Source organism: Sycon ciliatum, chromosome 6 (genome assembly GCF_964019385.1).
Source record: "Sycon ciliatum chromosome 6, ocSycCili1.1, whole genome shotgun sequence".
In the NCBI taxonomy this organism is placed as follows: Eukaryota; Metazoa; Porifera; class Calcarea; order Leucosolenida; family Sycettidae; genus Sycon; species Sycon ciliatum.
The window spans coordinates 28697968-28716769 of NC_088648.1; the positions used below are offsets into that span (position 1 = coordinate 28697968).

Below are 18802 nucleotides of genomic sequence, written 5' to 3' on the forward strand. Positions count from 1 at the left end.
GCTGGTCAGCACCAAGCAGACACTGCAGCACGCCTGCACACTATCACTATGCGCATACTACGAACAGTGGAACAGTTTGAAAGGCCGTGTTCTTGCTTGTTTTTGAATAGTTGTACTAGATTCACCCTTCAAAAGGTGCCATCTCAACTGGAGTCGGGTTTCCTTGTGGTGTGTAGTGCCAGAGCATGCCAGTACATGTATGCAGCCCCAGAATGTGCTGAGTGAGGAGCAAACAAAATTCATGCAGAACTGTGCATGGCCACTACAGCCTGCAGCACCAAGGCCAGGGGCCACAACAAGCCCTCCCCCACATGCCTACCTTGTCATGTCATCTAAACAAAAATCATCCATGTCTCTTCCTTCACTCTGGTGGATCTCTCTTCATTTCTTTCCTGTGATAACAATTTTGTTTTTTTTTGGATTTTTTAACACAATACCCTGGTGTGTTTGAGATACTTTTAATACCACTATGAGTCGACTCACACCTGTAATATTTTGTCTCCTGACCTCCTATGCCCAGTAGAAGCTGAAAATGGGAAAAAGTCATTTTGTGAAATTTCACCCTAAGCCTGGTTTTCGCAGATTCTGGGCCATGTTAGGTACGCTAACTACCTCTATTTGAACTAACAATGACAATCACATCCTTTCCCCGGTACTACAAGCCTCAAAGGGTTTAGTGATTTAGATTGCATACTGGAAGCACGCCTGCCTATACATGTAGATATTCAACAGCTCACAGAGTCCAACAGAATTACTACTGGGGCATAAAGCATCAACTTTAACCATATCAATGGAAACTCCTTGAAATAATCAGGAGAGACTTTACTTTTGTTGTTCTTACTCTATCCCAATAATATATCGCTTGGACCCTAACTGTGGTCGGACTCTGTCTCACCTAAACTCGATCATACCCATTTTGCTTCCATTTACCTGTCAAACTGTGAATCTTTAATTAACTCTTTCCATGCCAGCATGTTTTCCTGTGTTGGCCACGCATTGTTCAGGCGCTGAGCTCACCTGTTCAAAGCTGCACGCGCACCTCAGAACGATTTTTTTGCTATTTCACTGTACCTTGTTGGATTTTCACGATCCATGGCTTGTTGGAAATATTTGGACCACAGGAAGCCATTTCAGGGACTCACAGCGCGACAGGCATACCAGGGCCACTTCCATCTCCTCTCCAAGTCCCCCTTCCATTGCTGAGAATAACAAAACGACGGCCTCTCATGTTTTCTTTCATCTTCTTGCTCATTGTGGACTGATTTTCACAATTCAAACTGCGTTGGAAAGTCGAGATTCAAGCGACTTTTTTGAAGCTGACTATGCACTCGCTGTCTCTAGTTGAAATCCCGTAGCCCGCAGGGAGTCGCGAACAAAACATTTTGAATCGATCGCCAAAAAGTGAAATTTGGGCATTCTGGCCGTTCAATTTGTCGTCGCTCGGTCATGCCTTGTCGTATCGCAAAGAACGTTATATCCCTGGAAAGATGAGCCCAATACCTTTCCAGCGGTGTCTCAACCTTAGCAGTCTGAGATATTGTGACGGAGTTATGACGGTTTGTACACTCGTCTATAGCGCTTGATACACATGTACTGTATAGTGTGCATTGTACAGTGTCGTCCATGGCCAATCGGTTCGTACTAAAAAAACGCGTATACGCATCCATGGCATAGCAAGGGTTAATATGATTGTGAACATGCTCAGTACATATTAATGCTAAGAAGAAGAGGTAATAATATGAATTATACATGCACACCCTTACATTACATGACTTCAACAGATTATTTTCTATATTCCTACTTTATTTACAGACCTCCTGACTTCAGCACCACTCAACGTCTCATGCAACCTGGACATAAAGAAAAACAAGGTTATCACATAGTACTTACGAGTGCAAGTTGGTGGTGATCCAGACCATGTTCCAGTTGTTTGACACACAGTTGTTGTTGTGCCAGAAAGTTGATATCCGGTACTGCACGAGTATGTTCTGTTCGTGAAGGCATTTCGAGCACCACTAGACACGGCGCCATTTATAGGAGACACTGGGTTGGCAGGACATTGTATCACTATAACACCAGAATCACAAATACACCAAACAAAATATCAACAGAAAAACAATGCCAGAATTGGAAATACTGACTTACTATGAACCACAAACAGTCAAACTAACATCTAGTGACCTTAGAAGAATTTTAAAGGCAGCACAGCTTAGCCACACCTGGATCTCCTATGACACCTGACGGGAAGTGCAGGGAAACCAACCACCTGACGTCCCATCTTAATCTTCCTCTCCGTCTTCCTCTCAGCCATGAATACAATGCCTGTATCGACATTTCTTCGGCTCTGGCTCTCCAAGGGTCGATTTCTTATTTTCACCTAAATGATCGTATACTTATTTTCACCTAAATAATCGTATACTTACGCTGGCAAGTTGGTGGGGAAGTCGACCAAGTTCCAGTTGGAAGACAAACGGATGCACTGCTGCCGATTAAATTGTATCCGGAATTGCAGGTGAAAATAGTTGCACCATTAATCTCCAAAGACATGCTAGCAATAGCCCCATTAGAAGGTGCAACTTGACCACTACACACAACACCTGCACGGCACAGGAATCAGCAAACATTGCAACATCAGAATGGTCTTACTTCTAAGCCACAGCACAAAGTAGCTCAGTGGGTTGGGTCTCAGCCAGATTGATGCTCCACCAGTAGGGCCTGATGATCACTCAGACTCGATGACTGGTTTGCATGCAGCTGACACAATCCAGGCAGCTTGGTCTCCGCTCAACCTCACAGAGAACCCAAGCACCGTGCCTACGCAATAAACACGGCAGAAACAGCAGCACTTGACTTGCAATGCTACATGAAAACAGTGTGCAGTATAACCCTCGGGCTCATCCTTCCCGGCTCGTTTGCGTCCTTCGCAAACACTGGATAGTTCTAAAGCCAACGGACCTGAAAGCCAGAGCCAACAGGTGCTTTGTAAAACAACAGTCCTAATCATTCACTCTTCCTCAAGTCATTTTGCAATTTTTCCAACTCCAACATTCAAACAACCTGGACATAAGTGAAGACAATGTTATCACATAGTACTGACGAGTGCATGTTGGTGGTGTTCCAGACCACGTTCCAGTTGTTTGACACACAGTTGTTGTTGTGCCAGAAAGTTGATATCCCATACTGCACGAGTACGTTCTGTTCGTGAAGGCATCACGAGCACCACTTGACACGACGCCGTTTGTAGGAGACACTGGGTTGGGAGGACATTGTATCACTATAACACCAGAATCACAAATACACCAAAAAATACATCAACAGAAATACATGCCAGAACAGGAAATACTGACTTACTATGAACAACGAACAATCAAACTAACATCTAGTGACTTTAGAAGAATTCCAAAGGCCGGACAGCTTAGCCACACCTAGATCTCATAAGACACCTGACGGGAAGTGCAGGGAAACCACCTGACGTTTCATCTTATTCCTCTCTAATTCTTCCCCTTAGCCATGAATACAATGCCTGTATCGACATTTCTTCGGGTCTGGCTCTTTGAGGATTGATTTCTTATTTTAACTTGATTATTCGTATACGTACGCTGGCAAGTTGGTGGCGAAGTCGACCAAGTTCCAGTTGGAAGACAAACCGAAGCACTGCTGCCGACTACATTGTATCCAGTATTGCAGGTGAAAATAGTTGCAGCATTAATCTCCAAAGACATGCTAGCAATAGCTCCATTAGAAGGTGCAACTTGACCGCTACACACAACACCTGCAAAACACAGGAACCAGCAAACAATGAAGTCAGAATGGTCTCCTTTGGAAGCCGCAACACAAAAGCAGCTCAGTGGCTAAGGTGTCAGCCAGCTTGATACTCCACCCGTAGCCCATGATGATCACTCAGACACGATTACTGGTCTGAATGCAGCCGACCAACTCCAGACAACTCGGCCTCCACTCAACCTCACGGAGAGCCCCAGCAGCGTGCCAATGAAATAAAGATTGTATGTACAGCATTATACCTCACTCCATATACACCCACACTCATATACCAGATCTCCCATGAAGTTTATAAATTTCCATATACACTGTTCAATATACACCACTAAGGAGGTATATACACCACTGAGGAAAACCATCAGAAAAAACCTCACTGAGGAGCTTTCTTTCTCTAAAAAGGAGTGTATATAGCTTTCTCTCTAACGCTATATTCACTCCTTTTTAGGAAAAGAAAGCTATATTCACTCCTTTTTAGAGAAAGAAAGCTCCTCAGTGAGTTTCGACCAGTTATAAAAACCTCGGCTTCGCCTCGTTTTTATACTGGTTTTTATTTCTCGATATACACTCGGTCCCTTGTTATATTATATACGTACTTGACTTGCAATGCTGCATGTCCACAGTTTGCCGTATCACCCTCGGGCTCATCTTTCGTTGCTGATTTGCGTCCTACAGGAATGCTGGGGAGTTCTAAAGCCAACGGATCTTACAGGGAGAGCCAACAAGAACTTTGTATAACCGTGCTCCTGGGGTTAAGTGTTCATTGAGATAAGGGGCATGGAAATATTTGGCGTCTATGTACTTCTACAAAGAAGGACAAAGAAATGTTGCTCCATTATCTTTTCATTTACATTCCTTAACAAATGCCAAATCGATTTTGTTAAAAATGCACAAGCTCTGGGGTGGGGAGCAAACATCTTTCTATAAAAGTAATCCCAAGAAATCAATGCCAACAAATGAGGAAAAATCATCACATCTCTACGACTATATCTTAGGTAACAGTTTAAACTGCCTTTCTCAAAATCGAATATCGCCTGCACCCTAACCATGGTCGGATGCTGTCCTGCTTTATAATATGACTCGATTATAACCTCTGATTTTGCTTCCGTTTACCTACCAAACTGTCAATCCTTGATATGATTGTGAGCATGCTCTGAATATACTACATGTACTGCCAAGAAGATGTTGTATTTCTCGCCGGCCGAGCGCAGCGAGATAGGCGAGAAATGATTTCTCGCGAAATATTTTCAGTTGCAAATATGGCATCTGGTGTGTTCTTTGTTGTCGCTTCTTTTCCTGACTTCTTCAGTCAGTTTTGAGTCTCACCAGTGTTCCTGCCCTCCCACCCTTTATTTCTGTGCATATTATCAATGCTTTTGTCCCTGTTTGCCGTGATGTGCTTGCTATGCCTACATCAGTGATGCATAATCGCCATTGGGGATATACACCCGTTTTTTTCCCCTCACAAATGCGTCCGTCGGCGCGAGGGATTTTTCCCGGCTGGCTCGGTCCAGAAAAATTAATCTGACGGTCCCAAGTGGTTCTGCATCATTGCCTATTTCTGCTACCCAATGGCACGCCTATTCTATCTGACACACTCTGTTCTCAGTCCTTGCTTGCCTCCATACCTCACTCGTTATCTGGTTCACATCTGGCTGCGGCCAACTACCCTTCTGGCTGCGGCCAACTACCCTTCACTTTGTGTGTTGTCGCTATTGCTGTCTATGTCTCTGTGTATGCCAGTACATGTGGAGCGAGAAATGAATTAGACACGTACACCCTGACATCACACGACTTGTACAGATTATTTTCTCTATTCCTACTTCATTTACAGACCTCCTGACTTCAGCACCACTCAACTATTATATAAACCTGGACATAAATGAAAACAAGGTTGTCACATAGTACTGACGAGTGCATGTTGGTGGTGTTCCCGACCATGCTCCAGTTGTTTGACAGACAGTTGTTGTTGCTCCACTAAGTTGATATCCGGTACTGCACGAATATGTTCTGATCGCGAAAGCATTTCGACCAACAGCAGACACGGCGCCGTTTATAGGAGACACTGGGTTGGCAGGACATTGTATTGCTATAACACCAGAATCACAAATAGACCAAAAAAAGTAGAACAGAAAATCATGCTAGGAGGGAAATGCTGAATTTCTACGAAACATTAACAATTGAGCTAAAATTTATTGACCCTAGAAGAATTCCAAAGGCAGAACAGCTTAGCCACACTTGGATCTCATAACCCACCTTTCGGGAATTGCTCGGAAACCACCTGACATCTCAAGTTTTTCTTCGATTAGAAATGAATACAATGCTTGCATCCACGTCATTTCTTTGGCTCTGACTTTCTTATGACTGATGTCTTATTTTTGTACAGATTAACTTCAATAATCATAATACGTACGCTGGCAAGTTGGCTGTGAAGTCGACCAAGTTCCATTTGGAAGACAAACAGATGCACTGCTTCCAACTGGCAACTATTTCAGTGTGATATTCCACACAAAGAATTTTTTTAGAAAGAGGGACACATCGACAGTCTGTAAAATCACTTGCAACCTTCTGATGTCTGAAATACTGAAACGGTGTGAGTGAAGATATGGTAGAAGTCAACTATCTGTATACCACATGCTAGATACATACATCGATCGAAAGTCTTCTTTTCGGGAGGATTTCAGAATTTGCCACTGCCGATTTTTTCGGACTTCGAGTCCTAGCAGCCTTCATTGCGGTCTGCTTTTCTCAAAAGGTCCTCAAAGTAAGAAAGCGAAGATGGTTTTACCAGGTCATGGCCATGGCAACCATTCCATGGCCATGGCGTTTTTGTCATGCTAAGGGTTGATTTCATGGAAGCTCAAAGAAACTTTTTATATTTAATCTTATGAAGACACGGGAAGTATGCTGTGCTTAATTAACCATTGACAACATTTTCGACATGAAGAGCACGATAAGCGCAAACTTCGAGAAAAACAGATTTTCAGCTCCGTGTTCTTCAAAGGTCTACAGTCAGTTTCAAAAAGATTAGCAATCCAGGTGATCGCCCGGGGAGTTTGCCGTATTACCGTATGAGCGCTCAGCGCTGCCTGCAAAAACTCACTGTGAACTCGAAGAAATATTCCGCGCGAAAGCATGAAAAATGACAACTCACTCAGGTCGATGTCGGTACAGTCGTGTACGTCTGGTTCACAACAAACGAGCTCTTCCTCGTATCGATTATGGAGTCAGTGAGGACATGTCGAAAGTATAGTAAATGCCAAGGCTGATGAGCGACATGGGCCCCAATATGTTTTGTGACCAAATAGTTTCTTTGAGCTGCGATGCAATTTACTCTCACCATGTGACGAAAACGACATCGACAGAGACTCAGCACGCAGCGCAGAAAATTCGAAATGTTTGATCGCTCGCCGCTCACTCAAACTTCATCGGAGAGACTTCGGATCTTTTCGAGGCGATAGCTGAGTTTTCTCTACCATCTAGACCCTTCGATTGTTGAATTTGGTCAAGATTTGGCCGAGAACCGAAAGTTTGACTGCGCCCACAGGCATACAAAATGACCATGGTTCGAAATCGAACCATGGACTCCAAAGGGTTAAAGGGAGTGGAGGGGGTCCGAAATGAACGATGTTCGTTTCAGAGACGACAGAAAACTTTTGCGACGACCACTAAGGGGCTATCCGGCATTATCGATAATTTTCACGAAACGAAAAAGTTTAGTTAGGACCCTCCCCCACCCACCCACCCCCCTGAACGAAATATAGATTGACTTGATAGCAAGAATGCGGGGATGTCTCTCATATCAATATTTTTCAAAACGAAACTCCCCTTGACCCACCCACCCATATACGAAACTTTTTCTCTTCGTGTAAAAGATCGATAATTATGGACGGCCCCTAAGGCTGTGTTTACATGAGAAATTTCAACCCGGGTCGAGTTCAGCCCGGGTTGAAAGTCTGTACGACAAAAAAAAGAGATGAGCGTTTACATGAAGACAGTTGACCCGGGTCAAATACTGATATGCCGCCAAAAGTCCACTTCTACAGTCCTGTATGGTCACGTGAATCCGTTCGCGCGAAATTTGCATCTGCAGTGCTGTTCAAACCTGGCGCGAGATGCGCACAGAAGTACGTTTGTACGATTTTCTTGACCCGGGTTGATTTCAACCCGGGGCGAAATTTCAACCCGGGTCAAGCGCAATGCGTCATGTAAACGCGCCATTCACTTTGTGCACATGGCGGGTTGAAATCTGACCCGGGTCGAACTCAACCCGGGTTGAAACGCTTCATGTGAACACAGCCTAAGGGCGCGCTCACACTGCGACCATGAGCACGCGTCCATGCGTCAGCAAAACGCAGAAACGTGGCAGTCGTGCTCACACTAGGCCTCGTACACGCGTAGACGTGAAGTTGTCACACAAACTTTACGAATTGCAGTTCGTATCCAAAAGAGTTCGTGCGTTTCCTATTAAAGTTGTGGCCCGTTTTGGATGTAATTTTTCGCATGTTGCATGTTGGAGGAAGTGCCGCGTGGCTCGTATTCTTGAAGTCGACAAAAATAATTCATACAATCAAGTAGGTTTGGACTCTAGAGGGATTGCCGCTGACAGCCAAGCGCTTTCGCTTTCCTGACCTCGTGGTCAGAGCAAGTGCCAGTGCAGTGGAAATTCCGGTAGTGGTTTCTTTCGTCTGTTGCCGAGATGAGAATTGTATTTTCCGATGATATGTAACTGAAATGTCTTGAGGTATGGCATTCCATCAAAAGTAGAGAAAGATGATTTCCCAAAACCGAAAAGCCAGACCAAGCTGCCATCGTATTGAACGAGTACACTGTAGAAATTGGTCACTGACCCGATCAACTGTCAACGCTCGACGAAGCAACTACAAAAACAAAAACAAAATTGACATCGTCCAAAAAGGGCAAAGAATGCATATATGGCGGTGCGTGCGTGCAAGACCACAACTACAAAATTTTTAAATGTGTAAATGTCGAGGATGACATCGACAACCGCCGAGTTTCATGAATCAACACACCAGAATTTGAGAAATTGAACATACTTCAGGCCAGGTTGTACGCAAATACGCTTCACGTCTACGATCATGTTGCCGCCAAGTCGTGGCACCCCCCTCCGGAGGTCGCGGTCACGATTTGAAACGTGGCCGCGACGTTTTGGTCAAGTTCATGCCGTTGCCATACAACTTGGCCGCATGGCCGCATGGACGCTGGTTTTGGTCGAAGTGTGAGCGCGCCCTAAGGTGACTATGAATACCATTGGAGACTGGAATGTTGCACAAATATTTGGAAACTTACTGCTACAGGTTGGTGCCGGTCCAGACCATTGGCCCGTGGAAAGGCAGATGGAATTTGTTTCGCCAACCAATTCATACCCTGAGTTGCAAGAATATGTCGATACACTAAATACCGAGATAGTTGATGTGTGGACACGCCCGTTGGTGGGATTTGCTAAAGGTCCTGAGCATTGTATTCCTGCATAAAGCAAAAAAATCTTCGTCATGTTGTGAAAGCTTGGACAATCCACTTGTCCAGGCAAGAAGACAGCAATGCCTGTTCATTCTGGCGAAGTATAATAAAATATACCAACCAGACAACAAATTGCTTGGTTAAATGTCAAAATCGCTTTACAAATAAATATTTGACATGTGATGGATCAGACGTACCTGTTTTCATTTAGAAGAAAGGCATTCGATCTGACGAGCTTTTCCCCCATGGCTCTGAAAAATACTGAACTTTGGTCATCCATGTTTTAGCAGCATTTCTGCATACGGAGCATCTTTAGGGACAGTGTGCAAGCTAGGCAAAGGAACAGCTATATATACAGCCAGCTATACAGAGCAGGAATTGTGTGGATATGTGTCGTGCTGGTCCATGTCCTGTAAATCGCACTGAATAATAGGGCTAAACAATTAATTCTATATGTGTAATGCAGCACGCTGTGTTCTCTCCATTATCCACACTATTATGGCAACTTATTTGCGTGTCAACAATAGGAAAAAACTGGTGGTCCGGAACTTTTCAACAGTAGACATATAATGCGTGTACCTTAGCTTCAAACCAGTGACCACCCTGCCTTCTAAAAGTAGGTCCTGACCTTCGAATCTCAAGTCGAACTGGAGTCGCCCTATAACATGCACTGGCGATAACTGAAACGGAAGAGAGAACGCTGTCACCAACAGCTAGTCTCTCCGTGGCATGCTTAGACCTCCTCTGGTTACAGATTTTCTTTTGTGCGCCGGGGGGGGGGGGGGGGGGGTCTGTCCACTATGCCCTGTCAATCTTGCCGCATGACATTTTCGGCACAGCGGAGGTTGCAGACCTCGAACCGCCACCGATAGGCCTCGTGATACACCTACAAGAACCTCTGTGTTGCACTCGGCCGTATGCCCAATACAGACCTCACCTCATTGAAGTTAGGCAGTGGAATAGAATATAAGGGAGTAAACCGGAACTATGCGGATTAACTCACCAACACATTGAGGTGTGACATTAGACCAAGTTCCACCTGATAAACACACAGATGCTGAATTGCCGACGAGATTGAACCCAGTGTTACAAGTGAATCTTCGCAAGGTAAAAACCTCACTATCACCAGGTGATATGGCTCCGTTCGTGGGTGCATTAAGGATAGGGCACACAACTCCTACAAGGAACACAGGAGAAATTTAGAACTGGAGCTAGAGTGAGCAACTTAACCCAATGCTGTTCTTCACGACCACTAAATTATGCCATGCTAATAGAGCCTAAGTATCATTCAGGTAGGCACAAAAACGTCCCATGACATTCCGAGTTTCAAGTATACGTGAAATACAGATAGCATCGTCTGGCATTGTCGCTCATGCAGGTGCACAATGACCATGGTTATTCCACATATTCTTGAAGGGAGGAAATGAAATAGCAAGGCGTTTTTAGCATTCACCATTTATAACTTGGAAGATAACCCTTTGCATGCTGAGTACGAGTTAACTCGCGCTTTTGAAGTGTGCTGATCCACTTCCGAGTTAACTCACAAATAAATTCGCGCGATACATCACAGTGCATAGATTAGTTTCTAAACTATCGTAACTTGGTCAAACATCAACGTCAAACATCAACGTATCGACGATCAATACACCATTTGAAAGGTCTTGCCTTCATCTTTCTGGGGATATGAAATTCTTCGCGATAGGATAAAGAATTAAAGATAAACCGAGTGGCGACGAAATGAACACGGAAATCAGGGCCCAGAGTGAACGCGATTTTGTGGTGCACGACTTTGCAGTTTTTGGAGCCTGCCAGGGTGTTTCCCTTTGGCACAATGCATGCATGATGGACATCAAATAAAGCGCTTGGATCCCAGCTTTGCAGTGCAGTTTGAATCGTGAAAATCCGTTGAATTTGGACAAGAAGCCGAACCGTGAAGGAATGTGGAATAGAGTTGTTGTGCCGTTCAGAGGCACGGTGAAGTAGTTTTGAGAGGAGTTGGAAATGGCCCTGATGTCTATGGAGCGAAGAGCTGCCAGGATAGATTCGCTTGGTCCTGATCCTTCCGAAGAGCCCAGGATGATGAAATCCATCAAGGTGGACTGAAATAAGAATAAAATTCGTTCGAAGCTGTGAGCGCAAATCCACCCAAGAGAGTCAGTGCGGTGAAAAGCCAGTGGATTGGTGAAAAGGTGCTCAGGATGCTAAAAGTTAAGGCTACAAGCACCTCCAGAATACTGTTACATAGCAGCAGAGTTCTTGAAGTCTCCTAGTAGCATTCATGAGCATTAGTAACCCACCAATCCCTCCCTTTCCTGTTGATGAAGCAGTCTATATTTTCTTCTTTGTCTTTGAAAACCTGAGAAAGAAGGGCTGTCGCATGTAAATAAGTCTTCTGGCTTTGTTTCCTCAGTACATGCTCTGTTCCTTCGTTGATTCTGAATCTGTAACTAAAAGCGAAATACAAAAAATATAAAATCCCAGTCCCAAACAAAATAGCTCTATTAAAGCAAATTCCTGCATACGTTTACATGTAGGCGTTGGGGTCGACCAGGCACCAGTTGAGAGACAAATTGTATTTGAACTGCCTTGCAACTGATAACCAGAATTGCAGGTATATTGTCTGGATATGAACACGTCATTAGTTCCAGTGACGATGGCTCCGTTAGCAGGTGTCGGAACAATCATTGGACATTGTATACCTGCACCGAGAGAGGAGAAGATAGAGGAAGAGAGAGAGAAAGAGAGAGAGAAAGAGAGAGATAGAGAGAGAAAGAGATTTAAAGAGAGAGATATAAAGAGAGAGAGATAGATAGAGAGAGAGAGAGAGAGAGAGAGAGAGAGATTGGGAGAGAGAGATTGGGAGAGAGAGATTGGGAGAGAGAGAGAAAGAGAAATAGAGAGAGAGAAATAGAGAGAGAGAGAGAGAAAGAGATTTGAAGAGAGAGGGAGAGATGAAGAGATGAAGAGAGACAGAGAGAGAGAGAGATGGAGAGAGACACAGAGAGAGAGAGACAAATAGATAGATAGAAAGAAAGAGAGAGATAGAGATAGAGATAGTTGTATACTAAACACACTGTACTTGGATATCAAATGTCCGATAATTCCCGCGATACTTCCCTGGTTGTTGGATGGTTTTTGTATTTCATCATCATGTAGCAATTGGTCAAGCAACATCTTGTGGCTTTTAAGTGCGGGCAAGTTTGGCCATTCTATTCTCGGATTAAAGCATCCACATGTCTATTTAGCTTATGCTATTGATTGCACACTTATCCAAAAGTCCAAACAATGGGATATATCCGTATCACCCCATAGTACATACTGTGTTTAGCATGTTCTCCAGTGGCTAATTGGCACAACCCTGGAGGGGTATTTTGCATAACTACGCTATCCCGAGGCCAAGTTCACCCATTGAAAAGTCTATCGGCACTCTAATACTTTAAGTTAGTTGATCAATTAACAATGTTTAATATAGTTATGCATATTCCTTATGGAAAGTGATTATACCCAGCTAATATTAAAAGGAAAGTGCACCAATGGGAAATAAGTGCTGTCTTCTATGTTGTTAGTTCTGTTAACTGTTTATCAGTTGTCCTCCCGGTTGTGTACTGAGACATGAAACCGACAGGAGAAGGCTGGGGTGCAAAGACATCAGCAGACAAGCGAAAAAGCGATGGACCAAGTGAAGAAATCTTGGTTCGGTCAAATCAGACGTTCAGCATTTACCCCTACCAAGGACAATGCCGTTTGCTCTTTCCACTTACTGAAGATGGGTGCTATGCTTGCTGGCGAATCTATTATCTCTCTTAAAATCTTCTGAAGCCAGGTGAGCCACATGATGTTGTACAATTTTTTAAAGTTTGCCGAAAATGTCTCCGGAGAGATTACGAATGCCAAGCATGTTCGCCTGGAAGAACCATTTCCTTGGCTACAGGCAGGCTCGGAATATTAAAAGGAAAGTGCACCAATGGGAAATAAGTGCTGTCTTCAATGTTGTTAGTTCTGTTAACTGTTTATCAGTTGTCCTCCCGGTTGTGTACTGAAACATGAAACCGACAGGAGAAGGCTGGGGTGCAAGGACATCAGCAGACAAGCGAAAAAGCGATGGACCAAGTGAAGAAATCTTGGTTCGGTCAAATCAGACGGTCAGCATTTACCCCTACCAAGGACAATGCCGTTTGCTCTTTCCACTTACTGAAGATGGGTGCTATGCTTGCTGGCGAATCTATTATCTCTCTTAAAATCTTCTGAAGCCAGGTGAGCCACATGATGTTGTACAATTTTTTAAAGTTTGCCGAAAATGTCTCCGGAGAGATTGCGAATGCCAAGCATGTTCGCCTGGAGGAACCATTTCCTTGGCTACAGGCAGGCTCGGAAAATGCAGAAGAAGGGCGATAAACAGTTCATGGCACTAACAGCATTCAACACAGAACTTCTTTAACATCGAGAATATAATAGAACAATTGAAAATGACCAAATTCTGCAGTGAGCGACTTTCTGTGTGGCAGAGCTAAGCAGATCGCACACCATCACTGCGCTGGCCGCTACGGCAATTTATATCACACGATTGGCGATTTGGCGAGTTTGGCTAATCGTATGTAAGCGAGAGATATGCCACTCAGACCGATCTCAAATTGTCTTTCATATGAACCCTACTTGAAAGATCATGCACTTCCCTTTAACCCCCACTATTTCCTGTGAACTATAGGTGGGGTTTATAGGGACGTTTAGCAATCCGAAAGTTCGAAAGAAAATTCGAGTCCGGGAATGAGTACAGAAACAACGGTCGAAACTTGCAGTGGTTTGCGAAAGTTATTTTCTCTTTCCTTGGTACGCATTTGACTGCGAGGAGTAGCAAATTTGCAGCCCCCAGCTCGAGACTGAGCAGCATATACGATACGGTACCTGAAATAACTACAAAAGGAAAAAGTCATTTCGCATTGCTAACCCTGACAAGGTTTCCTTTTTCGAATTAAAGTTCGCGAGATTTCATTCCACCAAAAGCTCGAACCTTCGTGTTGCTAAACCTCCCTAGTATCTCCATATTCACCACTTTAAGTTGGGGTATACACGTTACTAGATCATCTACTTATAGGTCGAAACTTTTCGACCTTCAAATGACTTAGAAATGTTCTCTCCAATTAGAAAATTCAAATTATTATTATTATTATTCTCAATTCATGGATGACATGGTGTCAACCAATTTTATGAATGAGGGCTACCAGCCATGGAATAAAAGAACAAGAAGAGGCAAAAATGCACACGCAAAATATGGCAAGTTAAATGAAAATGAAAATGAAATAAAAAGTAAATCAATCCAAAACCAAAATCAATTATAAAAATCAATCCAAAACCCAAATGAATTGCACAGGTAGCGTTTGTTTGGAGAGTGAGTGACGCCGCTCGGTCATGGCCGTCAGCTTCGGCTGGCCCATGGGTAATGTCTTCTTCGCCAGGAAACAGGCAAGCTTGTGGAAGTATTTTGAGTAGTGGAGCAAAAGGCGAGGGCTTGTTTCGCATTCTCACGTTCAACGTCCGTGGACTTACTTCAAATTTCAAAAAAAATTAACTTATTTCAGACCTCAATAAATACAGAGTTGGACTCTGCTGTCTTCAGGAGACTAAAATCTCCGAAGGCTACGATGGAAATATTGACAACTACCGTCTACTGTGTCTCTCGTCGTCGTGTCGACATTATGGACTCGGATTCGTGGTGGAAAAGCAGTTACTGCACCGAATATATAGATATTGGCAGGTGTCGGACCGTATCGCCGTGCTACAGTTATGGCTCTCCGGGAGAACGCTGTGCTCATTTGTAAATGTCTACGCCCCGACGTCAACACGCGTTGCAGCAGACCACTCATGCCTAGACGAGTTCTACAACAGCTTGCTGGAAACAATTCAAAAACTAAGGTCTTCATCGCTGCTGTTCCTGATGGGAGACTTCAACGCAAAACTTGGGAAACGACCACGCAGTGACTGCCACTCCGTATCCTATGCTGGTTCACACTCAAGGGGCCATCGCAACTACAGTGGCCAGACTTTGGCTGATTTCGCGTCCAGCAATTACCTATTTGCCTGTAACACGGCGTTTCAGCACCGTGCAGAACATATCACCACATGGACAGGCTGGCGCCACAACCCTAGCGGAGGTCCACCTTTACCCATTTACAACCAAATAGATTATATCCTTTGCCGTCACAGTGAAAGGTTTGTGGTGACGGATGCCAGATCATACGCCGGGACAAGCTTAGAAAGCGATCACCGTCTTGTGCTGGCAAACCTCAACCTGACTAAGTTGTACAAGAAGCTCAAGAGGCCGCCAGTAGCCATATCCAGCAACGCAAAATTCAATATATCGGAATTTAGTGACCCGACCAAGAAAGCAAAGTACAGAGAGGCTATCAACGAACATCTACAGGACCTCGGCAGAGAGCAGGAAGGTGTCAATGCGGAGCAACATCTGCAGTATATTGTGAACGCTATGAGTGAGGCAGCAAACACATCGGTGGGCCGCGTCCCTAAAACAAACAAGACGCATAGAAATGGCTTCAGCGGGGAAATTGAAAAGCTAGCAGCAGAGAAACGCAAACTGCGTCTCGACATTACGGTGTGCAGAGATGGAACGAAGGTAAAAGAAATGAAGACGCGACGCAACAGGCTGGCACACCAAATTCGCCGGGAATGCCTCAAGTTAGCATCGACTCGACTGGACGAACGTGTAGCTGAAATAGACCAAATGAAAGACGACGCGAAAATGTTCAAAGCAACACGACTACTGCGCCGACAGCAGCAGTCACCAGTTGTGGTTGAAGACTCTGATGGCAAACTCATTGCACAACCTAGTGAATCAGTCGAAGCATTAAGGCAACACTTCCGTGCTATATTCTGTGATCCTGCTTTGGAGTCATCTAGGCTCTTAAGGACAGAGGAAGACCTTAAAAACCCTATAAAGCAGCCAGAGGTACATGCCGCAGCTAAGCGCTTGAATAATGGCCCAGCTTCGGGACCAGATGGGATACCTGCTGAACTTATCAAATATGGAACACCAGCACTGTTCTCGAACATTGCCACTACATTCAACAATTATGCCAAAGACAAATCACTCAAGCTAGGCGATGGGCTACTGATCCCGATACCAAAGCCGGGAAAGAAAAGAGGTCCTCCTGGAAATGTAAGGCCAGTTACCCTGTTGAACACCCTACGTAAACTTCTTTCATTGGTCATCCTGACGCGGATCAAGCCAGCTATCAACGGGTACTTGTCACTGAACCAGAGCGGGTTCCGGTCAGGGAGAAGTACTGGAGACATGGTATATAGCTATCGGTGGTTATCAGCAAGATGCCAGCGTGTTGCGTCGGAGATCTCAATCTTAGGCATTGATATGTCAAAGGCATTTGACACTAGATCAAGGGTCAGGCTGATCGATATACTGTCAACAGTCATTGATCATGATGAGCTGCACATCATCCAGTGCCTTCTGACAGACACCACAATAAAAGTAAAGCTGAATAACATTCTCAGCCAACCATTAGTCACACACAATGGAACCCCACAAGGTGATTCTCTATCGCCAGTCCTGTTTACTGTCTACCTCGAGGCTGCATTGAGGTTGATTCGAGAGCGACTCTCACCGCGACCAGCATTGGATATTCAGCTTCAATTGCCCAATGAAACAGCGTATGCGGATGACGTAGACTTCATCAGCACCAGCCTACAATATTTGCATGACAATCAACCCATACTATCATCCTCGTTAGCGGAATACAATTTAAAAATGAATGAAGCCAAAACCGAATATACTACAATTAAAAGAGAAAAGGACAGAGTAGACGAGCGATGGCGGAACACGGTCAAACTAGGATCGATGCTTGGAGTGGAGGAAGATATCAGTCGGAGAAAACGTCTAGCAACATGCGCCTTACATCAGCTGTGGGTGATATGGCTAAGAGGTAACCATGCCCGTGAACCCCTTCGGATTAGGTTATACGGCAGCTTTATTCTCCAAATACTTCTTTATAACTGCGGCACATGGAGCCTGACAGAGACTCAAGAAAAGAAACTTGACTCGTTCCACCGCCAGCAGTTACGAGCAGCCATAGGGGTCAAATATCCCCGTATAATACGCAATGAAGCACTGTACAAGCGCACTGGCTCCAAGCCACTCAGCAGAATCATCCAGTCTGCTAGGTGGAGAATGTTTGGCCACATGCTTCGACTAGACACCTCATCCCCGGTCCACGTCAGGCGAAATTACTGGTCAGTCGGCGTCACGCATTTTTCACAAAAATTTGCGTTTCACCTGCTGGGAGAGTATGCGTGTACTCGAGTCTCGTCCTGAGCACGTTTTTTTCTTCTTTTTTTCAGCTCCAGTATAGCTATATTTTTCATTGCAAAGCCGTCCTCGATTGTTGTGTTCGTTGTTCAAACGAAGTGGACATTCAATCATGAAGGCAGAGGACATAGGAGCCTGATTGGAGTTTCTCGTGGCATAGGACGGCCACACAGAGACACTTTGGGATTTTCTGAATATAAAATACCGTACGCACGATGCTGAGATCAATTTGTGCGATATCAAATTGTTTGTGATCTACCACATCGAGCAGAATGGGATCCAAACACAAGCTTACCGACGGTTAGGCTGCCGACCTGACTGGACAAATGATCCCTGGCTTCATCAGACGCCAGACGTCGGACACCATGTCCTTTGCCGCGACGTCCATCTCCAAAAAGAACTCCATCTTCGTCGTGAAAAGGCTTGAAATACTCAATATTCAACCGAGATTCGCGGTCTCACCCTTTCTCAGATCGAATCATTTTTTGTTGTAGCAGTTGCAGGGCAGATCCCCGCCACTACTTCAACAGAAGATGGCTCCAAAGCATGCCTGGAACAAGCCATATCGAGGTTGCAAGCCACCCCTCTCAGCACTTTTTTTGAAAAAATTCGAAATTTCAATGGTGGAAGATATACTATGAAGAGAATTTCAAAAAGTATATTTCGCGGAGCGATCGCTCAACCTACGTCATTCAAACTTTGCAGAATGATTCAGACGTACATGCTAGGCATGGAACCACAGAAGATGATATCATAGCTGACACACAGAGTCACACACATAGCAGATTCGTGTGCACAGATACTAAATTAGTGGACGTCGTCATCTTCTTCCCGCTGATCTCAAATGTACGATGACGTGCTATTTCGCCTGACGGCAGGCTATGTCAGCATACTTTCAGCCAGGAAGCTCAGGGTTCCGAGGCCGCCCGAGAACAACACTCCCGCGATCCATCAACAACGACCTGAAAAATTCCAGATCCACAAACTCCCTCACATCACACGAGGATCTAGTTGCACTGAGGCAGCTCGCCCAGGATCGTCGAAAGTGGAAGGAACTAATGTGTGCTGTGTGTAATGGCTGAAGTTATACAATTACACTAGATACCCTTAACAATAATAACGGATACAATTACACTAGATACCCTTAACAATAATAACGGATACAATTACACTAGATACTCTAGATACTAGATACTCGGTACTCTAGATACT

The 18802-nt window shown here is 44.5% G+C and overlaps 1 protein-coding gene across 1 annotated transcript in view; it reads right to left on the reverse strand.

Moving 5' to 3' along the window:
• The window catches only part of LOC135819841 (sushi, von Willebrand factor type A, EGF and pentraxin domain-containing protein 1-like), a 278765-nt gene that overhangs the window by 50673 nt on the left and 209290 nt on the right, over nt 1-18802 (reverse strand). Inside the window, exons 16-19 of the mRNA XM_065333124.1 lie at nt 3599-3772; nt 3098-3274; nt 2424-2597; nt 1891-2067 (exon numbers count right to left, since the gene is read on the reverse strand). Coding sequence (XP_065189196.1) covers nt 1891-2067; nt 2424-2597; nt 3098-3274; nt 3599-3772 — 702 coding nt within the window. The remainder of the gene's footprint in view (nt 1-1890; nt 2068-2423; nt 2598-3097; nt 3275-3598; nt 3773-18802) is intronic.